Genomic DNA, 14,771 nt, shown 5'->3' with positions numbered 1-14,771 from the left:
ACCAAATAAATTAGAATTAAAAAATTAGGTGTATTATTTACATTTTTGTAGCCTACTCATTATCTACAGGGGTCGAAATGAGAGGGGCCACTTTCAAATCCTCTATACTCTGTACACCAGAGTATAGAGGATTTGAAATAGGAAGTGATCTTTGAGCAGAATAAAATTAAATTTCATGTTGAAAAGAAGACCGTGTAAAGAAAGTTTTAAAGCGAATCAAGGTTTGAGCAGCTTTCAGTGGTGAACTGTACACTAATATACACAGACATCATTGAATCAAAAATTAAAGAATTCGAAAATAAGAGCGAGACCTTGGAGATTTAATAGCAAATCTTGAAGAAAACGGATTCAGACCGAGAGGTATGTGGTGAGGTTGTAAGGATAGGAAACTCAGAACTCTGGTGAACTCAGGAAGGTAAAGAGGCAGTGAAGGAAAAGAAGAAAGCATATCAAAAGTTCCAACAAAGTCGTGAAGTTATTTCATGTGCAAACTTGGTTTGCTTATACAGGGTGGCCATAAAATAACTCTCCCTCTTTGGAGGCATCTGTAGCTAAAACCAATAAATGGAATGAGACCAAATTTTATATTGAGACTTTTGGAGGCATGGGGAGATGATTTCTGCAAAAAAAAGATTTAGTACCAAAAGTCGCCGATAGGGGAAATTTTGGCACTGGCAGAGCTGAAAGCAGTCAAATATTTGCAGTAAACGCAGGTAAAATGGATTATGCAAATTTCACTGTGCATATGAGAGCAGCGCCACCAATTCCACTTGGGAACGTTCAGGCAGTTATTCGAATGACTGACGAATTGTGCTCAATATGCATCCTGCCTTGCCTCAGAGTGCTTTACTTGTTGTTTTACCTTAAACAGTGCACTGCCGTAGCGGCCATTCGGGAATTTAGAAGGCTTCATAACCTGCGTACAGGTCCTATTGTCAGCTGTAGCACTGAGCTATGATTAAGAAGTTGGAAGAAACTGGATCACTAGGAGTTAGACCTGGCAAAGGACAGAAAGCAGTGCAAGAAGAGACTGTAACAAATGTTGCTACTGCAGTGTTCAACAACACAGGGACCAGTACTAGTCCTCGTGCCATAGCTCTCATACTTGATATGGCTTATGGTACAGTCTGGAAAATCTTACGGAAAATGCTTCACTTCTATCCTGTGCCTCCAAAGAGGGAAAGTTATTTTATGGCTACCCTGTACTTGGATAAAGGATGAAACCAAGAATATAATTTCTTGGCATCTTCAATTTATAGTATAATCAAGTGAAAATACTTTCAATTTTTGTTATTACCAGAGAACTACTATATTCAGGATGAAAAGAAGAACTAATAGTGCAGTCCCAAGATCAAAGATGAAGAGAATGGAAGACAGGAAGATTAGTTGTATATTTTATCAGAAAGGAAAGAAAACTAAATGGAAGTTTATTTAGTTCAATAGTCATTATTCGAAAAGTTTATCAACATTTTCAATTAAAAAACACTTCATTCAAATCTGTATTTCACTGGAATCGTTACCTACTGTGAAAGTTCTTGGTTCCCATACAGCAAGTTCTGAAAGAATCTTCGTATTCAGGAATATGTTACACTACATAGAAATAGAAAATAATTAGCATTTAATATAGTCAAGTCCATTATTGAAAAACTCGTAAAGACGAGAGGTACAGTTTTTATAGTTGACACTTACTATAATGAATTTTCATTAGAATGGCAATGCTGACAGAGCAGTATTGTAGCATATATTGTACACTTTTACATGCTACCAACATGATACTATTAATATGATAAAATGTTATGTTAATATGAAAGGAGCGAGACAGAAATTAAAAGTAAAAATGGTTAATTTATTACCAAACATACGACAGAATCAAGAAGGGGGGGGGGCAATGATAATATAAATGATTCAAATTTTGCTATATGTAGCAAAAACGGATGTGTAGAGCGAATCTGGTGGTAGAAAAGACATGTATAGTACACCACACTTTGTAGAGCCTCACCTGGTGCCAAGAACAGTCGATTCATGCTGAAGGGGAGAAAGAAATGAAGGATGTACGAATTGGTCGCCAACATGCAAAATCACGTGCATTCTTGTTTGCCGCTGTACTAGTAGCTTGATTTTTGTTGTCGTTTTTTTTTTTGCATTTTTTATTATTTTATTAATTTGTATGATGGATCCAGTACGTTCTGGTGTTAAACCTTTGCAAAAGAATAACGTGCTGACATTCTGCGAAAAAGAATCGTTAGAAGGCAGTCTCCTTGTTCCCCTTTCTCAAGTCATAAAACATGCAAGTGCGGGCATATCAGAGTCGACTGTTAAAAGAATTCGTAGGGAATCAAAGTAAGCCAAAATTTAAATCTCCTAAAAAAAAAAAAAAAAAAGATCGAAAACATAGCTTTCAATGATTTTGATGCAGACGTTATAAGAACTATTCACGAATTTTACATAGTCGAGAAAAGAGTGCCAACTGTTCGCCATTGCAACATAACTGGGGATATTGATATGTCGAAACTTTTTAAGTTTTCAGAACGGGCGATTGAAAGTATTACAGTTCAAAACTGGGGAAAATATTGCTCTTGTCACCTCATTGGAAAATATGTATTGGGACAGAGACGGAATTATGCGAACCTTTGGTGATCAATTTAAGCGAAAGTGATGGCAATTCGGACACCAATGACTATGAAGATTAAAAGGATTTGATAATGGTATTTTTTTCGCATGGGTTTGTTAAAAGAGTCACAACAAGTCATAAATAATTGGTTTAGGACATTAACCACGCTACCGGCCATGACGTATATATATGTTCAAGTTACTATGGATGTGAAGTGCATATTTGATCCATAATGGCCGGTAAGGTGGTTAAAGTGTCTCAAGTTTGGATCAAGTAAGTTCATTTGAAAAAATTTGTTTTTCTGTATAATTATTTTTACTTAAAACAAAAATTTAAGAAAATTTTGTATAATGCTATACCTTTTTTTAATTTTGTTAATACTTTACGTACATTTTTCCAACTATTATACAAGCAAAATAGTTACCACTTTTAAAATCTACAATGTTCGTAAAAGAAAAACACTAAATTTTCCTATCTGTAATAATAAACAAACTCATCCCAGAAGATGGATTGATTAACCTATTATCAGAATGGATTCTCCTTTTTGTGATATGCGCAGAAGTGTCAAGGGTCTCAAATCTGTGGGTGTACTATATATAAGATGGATGACCTGCACTTGAATGGATTTGGCATCAGGTGCCTAGAGAAATTTACTGCGGTTCAGGAAAACTATATCATCTTGGGAGGAATGTTGAGGATATGCATGCTAGTACATGTGGACATAATAGTGATACAAATATCAATGAGCATGGTTATGAGAATCTGCTGAAGGAATGAACTATACTTTGAGTTCAGGCATTTTGTATACTGGTGCCCAGAACCTAATGATGAACACTATTTCTGATGTTACAGCTGCAAATTCGGATGAATCAGCTTGTGACAATTTATATATATATATAAGATGATTTTGAGAAGAAAGCAGGTACACATTCAAATTTTAGAATCTCATGCAAAGGGGTCACATAGTAGCACTCAACAGGATAAAAGACAAAAAGCTGCGATAAGCGAATCATGTTTGAAGGTAAGTCTTTTTGTGAAGGAATAAAGTTGCAAACTTGGATTCTTCGTAATATCTCAAAGACATGATTTGGTGTGGGGAAGAATTATTGGAAAGCTTGAAGAAGGCTGCAGAATTACTGATATAGCCAGTTTGGAATCTCACTAGATTGTATCCAGGCTTTGGGCAGTGTTTTAAATCAATGGAATATGATCCAGATGCCTGCTAAGAGGTTGTCCACGCTCTACCACAGCGCCTGAAGACAGATTTTTGGTTAACACATCAAAACATAATCGACACACCGTGATACTTCAGCTTAGAAGTCAGCTCCATTCAAGCACAGGTACTGAATATCTCGACAAACTGTGGCAAGACACTTGCAGCAAGTAGGCCTAGTCTGCATCCCTTTATCACAGTTCATTGTAGAGCACATTTTCAGTAGTGTTGTATCCATAAAAAATTGGGGCTAATGTGCTCTTTACAGGTGAGTCTTTTCAGTCTTTCCTCTGATTCTAGACTTGATCTGGCATGAACGTGGTACTGCTTACCATTGCGAGAATGTTCTTGAAAGGGATACTTACAGCAGTGCTGGTGTCATGGTGTGAGGAGGTACTTTATCCAGTACCTGCAACATGCCGAGTTGCAGGTACTGGATAAAGAGACTGACTGGTGAACAATATTGCAATGAAGTTCTTCAACGTCATGTTTAATCATTCCGTGGTGCCGTAGCCGAAAAATTAATTTTTATAGATGACACACCACACATGAGCAGTGGAGATACTTCTGGAGAACAAGGATATTAATCAAATCGAGTGGCCAGCATGCTCTCCAGATCTCAACTCCATAGAACACATCTGGAATGCAAAAGGGAGATACATTGCTGCTCAAAATTCTCCTCCAGAAGACAAACAAGGCATTATCCTTGCTCTGAAGGAGGAATGGACTAGTTTGCTTCATGTACTCCTGCATCACTTGGTGCTAAGAATGGCACGATGTTATGAGAGCTGCATTCCAGCTCATGGACATATTCCACAATGACATGTCTCTCTGCATAATTTTCTATAAGCACTATACATTAATTCCTTAACTACGTGTCATTAGGAAATTTGTAACTGTTGCCAAAAATGTATTGCACTTCGTACAAAATTTATAACACTTTTTTTTTTTTGTGTAATATAATTTATTAGCATGCTGGCAATAAATTTACGAGGAGATGGTCTGGAAAGTTCTGATAAACACCAATAACAAAAATGTTATTAAAGCAACTGATAAAACCACAAGAAAGAACATACTGTTAGTATGCAGAGTTATGAAAGTAACTTATGTTTTTTATATTCTTATATCCTCATATGTTCTTTCTTGTGGTTATATCAGTTGCTTTAATATCATTTTTGTTCTAGGTGTTTATCAGAACTTTCCAGACCCCCCCCCCCTTATGTCCACATTTGGCAGTAGTCATGAAAATTTTTTCATATACAGGTAAAAATGTAGTCTGTCCTTACACTAGTGTAGATTTAAGTATAAGAAGAAATGAGATGGCAATTTTTTTAATGCATATACACCAATGCTGCCAGGCCAGCATTAGAAACAAAGCGGTTGAGTTTGCTGCTTTGGTGAATATGACATGGCCTAAAAGTGTTGGCATCAGTGAAGCCTGGCTCTCAGAATTAGATATGGTAACTGGAATCTAATGTAAAGGGTATAATAATTTTAGGAATGACAGAAGAGTTAGAAGAGGAGGGTAAGTATTACTAATGATATCAGATGACATTAGTCCATTGAGGATAGAAACTTGTGAAAGAAAGAATGGTAATGTGATATGTAGCAAAGAACAAGGCTAATATGATATACTAGATGGTGGGGTGTTGCTACAGACCTGGTAGTTCAGCTGCTGAGGAGTCCACTGTCAATTTACCCTGATGGGTGGTTCTACATAAATGAGTCAAGAAGGGAGTTCATTGGTTGGTTTACTGGTGGAAGAATAGCAAATTTCATACTGCACCATAGCAAAGGTTGCAGCAACACAAATAGTCTCTACCAAACCAACCTCCCCTTTTCATATGCTCTATCACCCTCCAAACTCCATCAACCTCTTCAACTATCTCTCTCTAAAGCTAGACTTTCTGCAGTTGAAATACCCCAATAGTGAGGTCATCCTTTTTGGGGACTTCAATGTCCAAAACTCATTTGCCCCCCCCCCCCTTCTTCAGTTTCACTGACCAAGCAGGCAAGAATGCTGAGGTGTTTGCCATCAGCAATGCCCTATCTCAGATCACTCTTCCTACCAGAATACTTGACAACCCCCCCCCCCCCTTCAATGTACCCAACACACTTGACCCCTTCCAGATATACTGTGGTTGTCAGTTCTCTTCTTGGAAACTCAGACCACAACGTCATACAAATCTCTTGCCACAGAACAATCTTCACCCACCAGTTCAGAATTGTGTCCTTTGGGCTACAAGGGTGCCAAGAGACCTCCATGACTTCTATTCCTCCTTCCCATGGTCCAATTACTGCTTCAGTTCTGATCCAAACACCTGCTCATACCAAACATCAAATCATCCTCATGAATGAAGGCTTTCAGCCCGCATTCTACTTCACATTCTCAGCCACCATCCAAGCCTTGGTTCTCAAAAAAGTGTGCCAATGCTGCAAAAGAAAAACCTCTGCTTACCATGAATTGCTCAAGACCAAAACTCCATGATGATTATTTTACCGTTGTAAAATAACCATCAAGTCCAAGTCAGACTTTGAAAAGGCCAAATGCTGCAAACTTGATCCTTTGCCAAGGCCACTGGAAGCAACTTCTGCCCACCCAGGTTTCCACCACTCTCACATCCCGATGATACTGTAATTACCTTACCCAAAGACAAGGCCAACTTAATGCATCACTCTTCATATTCCTGCATTGATGATCTGAGCACCTGGTCCTGATGGTAGCGTTCGTACAAATTAATTATTTCTAAAAGGTGAAAACACCCCACAATCTGCCCGAGTCCAAGAACATTTGCCTACTAGATAGGTAAAAATTTCATTCCCCTCTTGTGTAATGTCCTGGAATTCCACCAGAATATGACAAAATAGTAAGACTTATGTTGCAATTTTTTTTTTTTTAAAACACACACAGTTGGGTCATCAGCCCTCAGTAAATAAAAATGTGTAAGATGACTGACCTAATGCAGAGCCTAACAATAACAATTTCCTCTCTTTTTATGTTGGTTAAAAAGCCAATGCTTAATTCATGCAATTTGTTTGTCAATGCATCCTCCCGTGATGACTGCAATTGGACAATTTTCCATTAGCTTTGACCTTATCAAGTATCTATAGTCTGTATAACAGTATGTCAAAGTAAGAGCTAATCTAGTAACTGCATCTGCAGTCTCATTTCCCTTAATTCCAATGTGGCTAGGAATCCAGCATAACCAAACATCAAAATTAAGGGTTTTCATTTTGAACAGGTGTTAGACCTCACACAGCACTGGATGGATTATACATAGGAAAGGAGACAGCCTGTAAAGAGCTCAACCTTTGTAAATTGCACACTTTTGGTAACAGTTTTCTTTTAAATACACAAGTGCAAGCTGAATGACATGCAACTCTGCTGCATGATTACTACAATCAGGTGGGATCTGATGGAGATGGTAATGTCAGGAAACATAAGCAGCAAAGCCAACAAAATTTCTGATCTTGAACCATCAAGTATAGATGGGTAAGAGATCTGAGTGGGCTGCTTTGTGTGCAATTGCAGGTAGACAGATGGAGTATGATAAGTGAGATTACAGGATGGAGTGCAAACTTGCCACGGAGAAATGCTGTTATGTTCGGTGCAGGTAATGTTGTCAAGCATTCATGCCAGTAGCTCGCATAATCTCTTTAACGTGCATACAGAAGATATGAATGGAAGTCTGATGTGTGTGATATTGAGCTTCCCAATGTAGAGAAAATAAACTAGTCCATGTACGATGCTGTGAGAAAAGTATCAGTAGCTATTCATAAGCCCAGATAATGGATGGGATTCAACCATCACAGATTATTCTGCCTTGCAGGACCATAGCCTGAGACCCACAATCCAGCTTGAACATAAGTGCATGATAAAGACGAAGCAATGAAAATCGATCTGCACTACATTCAGTAGAGGGCAGAGTATGAAGGAGATGCTCTCTTGCACTTTTTGATGAATGTGTTCATCAAAAAGTACAAGAGAGCATCTCTTGCACTTTTTGTCTGAAGATAAGTCTGAAGAACTTGGCTTCTTTTGCTATCAGAATAACAGTTCATCCTATTCTTAATTCAGGATCTGAGTGACGAGTGCATTTTCGAAAGAAGTGTACACAGACTTTTTTCTGCTGACAACCTTAACCCATAGAGAAACATAATCCATTGCTTGCTGAAGTTGTCTTTCAATTACCCTCACATCACAAGAGTGATAGTACGTTGCAGTTATCAACACACTGAGAATTGTCTACAATGGGAGGAAGCTGTTCGGTGATTAAGTTAACTTTGATAAAAATGTATAGCAAAATAGCATACTTCCCAGTCCAACTTGGAAAGCATGCCTGGACAGAAAGACCTAGGTTTATAGAGATGTTTTTAGCTGTCATAAGCTTTTTCCATGCCAAAGAAAACTGAAACCAGAAACAGAACAAATGGTCTAAAGTTGAACAATGGCGACAAAAGCCATATTGTGTAATAGAGAGAATATCGTTTTTCTAAATACCAGAGACGTCTGGAATTAACCATTTTCTGTAATATCTTACAAAGACAGCTGGTTATGATACCAAATGATTCAATGTGTTGGCTATGTGGCAAAAATGGGTACTTCGAGTAATTATTATTCTGAGTGACTTAAATTATCCAAATATTGATTAGGTAGCAGAGAAAACTCATGAAAGAATGAAGGAGAATTTATGTGGCTGTTGCAAGATAACTTTCTCATGCAGCATGTAAAAGAAACAACTTGAGGCGCCAGAAAGTGTGATTTGATCATAATGTTAAAAAGGTGGTGGTGTGGGGGGGTTCAGTTAAGGATGTGACTGTTTTACCACCAGCTGATGACAGTGATCATGCGATACTAACCTGGGAAGTAGTCAACTATACGGATGTCCCAATCTGAATACATTGCAGGCTAATCTACAAATCCAGAAATTATGACACACCAAGGAAAATACTATCTTTGGTTCTATGGTATCAATTACTGAATGGGGAGAATATCACAGTGCATGCAAAGCTTTGAAAAGATGCTGAAATGCTGCAGCATCTGATTGTGTCCCTAGAGGTCAAAGAACATGAGATGGGAGTGAAATGAATGTTGTAAGAAGAGTTAGAGGATTTAATAAATATATGAAGTGTAAGTCAGAAAAGTTACAAACATTATATGGTAAGCTAAGTTGGAGTATGAAAAGGAATTGCCTGCACAGGTTAAAGGCAATCCAAAAGAATTTTATCCTTATGCTGCAAGTAAAAGAAGGAATGATGCCAAAGATCTTGACTAAATACAGAACATACCCTTGTATCAGATGCAACAGTTCAAATAATTAGTGTACACTTTGCCTAGATCTATCAATGTGGTGTACGTGCAGTGCTATCACTACATTGGATGAAGAGATAGACGTACATCAGAAGGAGATTCAAGATCTGTTGCATAACCTGAATAAGAAATTTCCAATAGGGACAGATGGGATATCAGTACATGTGGTAAAGGAATGTTCACCCAAACTGGTTAGGCCCTTGACATGTTAGTATAATTTGAGTCATGGCTCAGGAAAGTTCCTGCAGGAATGGACAGAACGTATAATAATTCCATTGCACAAGTATGATGCAAAGGGGAGATCTGCCAAATTTAAGGTGGCCAGTTATATAGATATAATCCAGGGTTCAATCCTTGGACCATTGTTTAATCTATATATGAATGATATTGGGAAGGACTTCACATTTTCTGTTTGCTAATGATGTAAAGATAAGCAGGGCAATCAGAAATGTTACTGATATACAGCATTTAAGGGTGATATGAATAGGCTGGAAGTGGCAAACGATAATGGTTGTCATTTCAATGTTAGAAAGTGTAAGTTATGTACTTTGGCATCATTAGATATCTGACATATAAGGTAGGTTCCAAAAGTTTCTGGCCTGACACAAAATGCGTGCCAATTTTAAAATGCTGTGCGTGACAGATAACACCATCTATGGGGAGCTTAGTGTACCAGTTTCAACTCTACCAGCATCATTCAGTTGGAGGCACTCATTTGACTAGCACGTGGAACGCTAAGTGGCTGTAATGTTAAAAATTGAGTACTGTGCTGTGATTAAAGTTTTTCACCACAGAAGGGCTTTCTCCAAGTGCTATCAAACAGCAACTGGGTGTTTATGAGGAAGCTTCTCCTTCATATTCCACCATGAAGGAATGGACTAAACAGTTTCACCTTAGGAAGAGAGAGCATCAAAGATGATCCTCGTGATGGTCGGCCTGTGGAAACGATATGACGACTGAGGAAAATCTCTCTCTCATTGAGGAGAAACTGCTCAATGACAGATGGCTAAAGCTCAAAGAAATCTCAGCAAGGTTGGGGCGTTTCATAACAACCATTTTTCACATCATTCACAAGAAGCTTCATATGATGAAGGTCAGTGCAAGGTGGGTGCCCTGACTTCTCTCTTCTGGCTATAGATGTCTGCCTCCCAGTGTGGAACAAATCCACATCTCTTGGCAAACTCCTAACTCATAAAGTATTATATCATGACCATCATTGATTTCCACATGGAAGCACAGACAGTTTCCATTCCATATGGAAAAAGCTTATCAGAGAAATACTTGCAAATTTACAGTGCTTCCATGCACTGTAAATTTGCAAGTCTCCTTCCACCTGATCTACAAGTTAGCAACTTTTCTACTCTTCAAAAAATCAAATTTTAACTTATCCCATTCGGAAGTTTACTGAGTTCCTTGCTCTTTGGGAGGTAATCTTATTAAATATTCTTCACAATAGTAACCATTAATTTATTTTTTAATGTACATTTGTGCGCACACACACACACACACACACACACACAGTGCTCAATTATCAGAACCTCCATAGCCTAGTCAGTATCTTTAGGTTGAAAATACCTGGATTCATATCCTGTCTGGGACACAAAGAACTGTTATAAGAGCTTTTCAATTCAGTGGAAGTTAGATTGTCTCACATAGAGGAGATGGCAACAGCATCCCCCCCCCCTGCAAGAATAATAAACCGATTTGGTTTATCATTCTGCAAGACATGCTAACCAGCCAATTAACAGATATACATTGGCCTTATTACCTTAGTTGCTTTGGCTATAATTCAAAACCACCCAGAACTCTCAATTATCTGTTGGTTAATCAACTGAGTACAATTAACAGAATGTATATATGGCATTGTTCCAGTAACTGTTAACATTCAAGGACCAGTTAACTGAAAGTATGATTATTTGAAGACTGAAGGATCACTGTGTGTATGTTCATACTCAACTGAATTTTTCATCTGGACGAACAGTATTACTTATAGTATTTGAAACATGCACACTTGTTTTTTTTTTAATTTTTATTCCGATCTACTTGATTACAACCATAAGTTTTAGTTGTAGTGCACTGAGGAATGCTACAAAACTCAGCAGAAAATTTTGCATTAAATAAAACAGAGAAATTATTATTCTGTTTAATCATTTCCAATGTATTTTGTGTAGCAAAAAATCTACGTTTCTAAAAAGAAAAATTCTGCCATCTACAGTTCAAGTGGAAAAGTTCTTATAAAGGCTGCTTACATATCAGATAGGATTCAAACCCATGTCTTTTCAATCAAAGGGCATATGTTGGGCCTTCTGACAATGAAATTTGAAAATACACCTTTGGGTGAATGCATGTGATAAGTCAATTGTTATTTGTATATAGAGATAAGACTAGTATTCTTCAAATTGCTGTGTGTGTAAAAGTTATTTCCTATAATGTAAAGGAAAAATTCGCTTTTTTTTTTTTTTAAGCTTAAAAGGATCAAATTTATATTTACCTTCATCATATTTCCCCTCAGCACATCACCTTGTGTATTCAATTCTTCACAACCTGCATTAATTCTGTCTCTCCATAGCTGTTTTTCATTACACACACAAAAAAAAATAAATTTGCAAATTTATAAATTATACATTAAATAGATGAAATGTATTAAATAGAAAAGTAAAAATTATTTGTGTATCACTAACAGAATACATTAACAGAGTCATGCACCATGCAAAAATTAGAAGAAAAAAAACAGCTTTCACATTCTGATTTACACACACGGCAAAAACATTTTATAAGCTGGAAATTTTTCTAGCAAAGGTTGGTCGATTGGTAGAGCCTCTGCTACTAATGGCTCACAAAAAGTTAAGCTAGTTTGAGCGCGGTTAGTAGTTGGAAGGGGACCAATCATTCGATGGTGTTGGCACCCTCTTCCTCGATGAGTCTTTGAACTCCCTGGGGGTGTCACATAATAATAATACAGTAACAGCAACCAAAAATTTCCAGTTATTTTATTTAAAATCACACTGAAGCAAAAGATTTTGAACAATTAAATATAGTGATCCCTTAATTATCTAATGCCCAAATGAATGAAAAGTGGACCACTTAAGGGTCAAAGCCAATAACTGGGAGGAGACCCCCTCCACATCACCTTTAAAGAATATGGAGAACCAACTAGGACTTCTGACCAACGTCCAATCCTCACCTTCGTGTGGTGCATCATGTTAGTAAGTATCCACTGAATAAACAAGAATGGACTGGTAATTTGGGACTAAGCTGAACAAACTGTACTCTCTGCTGGCTTAAAACGAGAAATACATAATGGCAACCAGACATATACAGGGTGTTCGGGATAAATTTGACATATTTATAATTAATTATATTTTTCCGTAAGTTACATGTATTAACACACACTTCTCTTCATTTAAAAGTTTGGACCCTTCTTCATTCATATACAAGATGTCAGAAAGGATGGATAGCTGGAACCCACCTGAATCATGGAAGAGAATAACTTGTATCATGATGATTCGTGCCCGCCATCAAAATAAGGATATTACGACTGCTGCCCAATGCTCCCTGAATACAGTAAAAACAATCAGGCATGAACTAGAGACTTGCAATGGTGACTACGAGGATGTAGCAAGAAGAAAGATCCCTAGCAGACGATCTGATTGCGTTCGTACAGCAGAATTCCTCGCAAATCTGCAGGAACAGGTGTTGAAGAACCCTGGCATTGGAATTCGGGCTTTGTTCGTGGAGTTGCTAACTGTAGTCAAGCCCTGGATAACAAGGGTAGCCAATGGTAGGCCGTATGTATGGCAGCAGGATTCGGCCCCTTGCCACACCTCTGGGAAAAGTCAAAAATGGTTGTCTGAAAATTTCTACGACTTCACCAGTCCAAATGTTTGGCCTCCAAACTCCCCAGACCTTAACCCCATGGATTATTTTGTATGGGGCGCAGTTGAAAAAGACACCAATCGCACTTCCAGTAATACAAAAGCCCAGTTAATGGATAAAATTAAAACAGTTTTTGCGGCCCTTCCCAGGGAGACTGTAGCATCAGCTTGTTCGAGGTTCCGAAGCAGAATTGAAGCTGTGATCGATGCTAATGGTGGTTATTTTGAGTAAATCTTGTTGATAGTATTGTAATTAACTCTATCTGTAATGTTTTTTTGTCAATTCATTAAATTTAATAGATACAAAGAAGATTTTCTTTTTCCTTACGAAACTGTCAAATTTATCCCGAACACCCTGTATATCATGATACAACATGAGATTTCACACTAGCTGGGGTGTTGCTCGGTTAAACCACACCCCAGCTGTTTTCGTCAGGAAACCAGGACTAACACTGAAAAGTCAGCTACTGGAACAAACTCCAACTCAATACCTAGAAGAAGAATAAACCCAATATCAGAAGAAATAATGATAGCAAAAATCAATATAAGGGAGTATTAATGAAAGGAAATAGAACTTGCAGAAGAATGAAAAGTGTCATGTGAACATAATTGGCATTACTAAGACAAAAAGAGGTGAGATCCTACTACATAATAAGTATAGAATATTATGTTTGGACAACGATGAAGGAAAAGAAGGAGTAATTATATCATTCAACACCAAACATGAAGATAAACTTATTTATGGTCCCACAGAAGGTTCTTCTAAGAAAGAAGTTGAGGAATTTTTCAAGTCATTAAAGTAGGCAGCTGACAAAGAAAATGAAAAAAAAAAAAAAAAAAAAAAGGCTAGGATATAAATAGCAGAGTAGGAAATTAATCCTAGACATACATTAATGTTGCGAGAAAAGGACAAAGTTAATAATAGCATCTAGTGCATTTCTGCTCAGAATACAGATTAGTCATTACTAACACCATGATCCAGAACATGATCAGGAAATTGATGATCCAACATAAGGATGTACACAAGTTCATGTGGAGAGAAGACACAAGAAATAAAGTCTCAATGGCTGTCATTGTTGATAATGATATCTTCATGCTGGTTAACAATACAAGATTGTACAGAAGATTTGAAGTTGGAAGTGACTATCCACTTAGTGCTAAGCAGGATAAAAATGAATATCACATTGAAAAGAGCAGTATATAAAAAGTTTGAAAAAGAATTAAAATCAAGCAGCTTTTACTGGTAAACTATAGATTCAATTATACAAACATTACTGAAGAAAAATGAAAAGTTTGAAAACAATAACCAAACCCTGGTCTCAGTAGCAAACTCTGAAGAAACATTGATTATTGATTCAGCTAGGGAGTTGTGAAGCCTCCAAGGATAGAAAAATAAGAACAAAGAAGTAGTCCTAGAAAAGAAGAAAGCATTCCAATACCAAAAGTCAGAAGATATACCGGTACTTAAAAGAATATAGAGTGTAAAAGAGTGAAAATACTTCAATAAGAATATAGAAAATAAATATAAGGAAAATAGCAAAATGTTCTGGCAGAAAGGGAGGAAAGAGTATTGGAAAAGAAATCAAGGATTCTAGGGTGAAGACTTGAAACATAAGACCAAACAGAAAACAAATTACATATCTTAAGTAGATACAAGGTTTGAGAGGGATTGAGTCAAGAGCTTCTATTTCAGAATCTTCCATTATCTCTACAGTCTTCACCCTAGAATCCAATTTACTATGGAAAAGGAAACTAATAATA

At 37.2% G+C, this 14,771-nt stretch overlaps 1 protein-coding gene across 1 annotated transcript in view; it reads right to left on the bottom strand.

The window, feature by feature from the left end:
- mRpL20 (mitochondrial ribosomal protein L20) overlaps positions 1-14,771 on the bottom strand; it is a 56,764-nt gene that overhangs the window by 1,889 nt on the left and 40,104 nt on the right. The window contains exons 3-4 of the mRNA XM_090413102.1: positions 11,627-11,704; positions 1,525-1,590 (exon numbers count right to left, since the gene is read on the bottom strand). Of these exons, the coding sequence (XP_090269228.1) occupies positions 1,525-1,590; positions 11,627-11,704 (144 nt within the window). The remainder of the gene's footprint in view (positions 1-1,524; positions 1,591-11,626; positions 11,705-14,771) is intronic.

This window comes from Typopeltis vanoorti, chromosome 2, assembly GCF_054136105.1.
Source record: "Typopeltis vanoorti isolate ZY-2024b chromosome 2, IOZ_Tvanoo_1.0, whole genome shotgun sequence".
NCBI lineage: Eukaryota > Metazoa > Arthropoda > Arachnida > Uropygi > Thelyphonidae > Typopeltis > Typopeltis vanoorti.
This window is presented reverse-complemented; position numbering and strand designations above follow the sequence as displayed.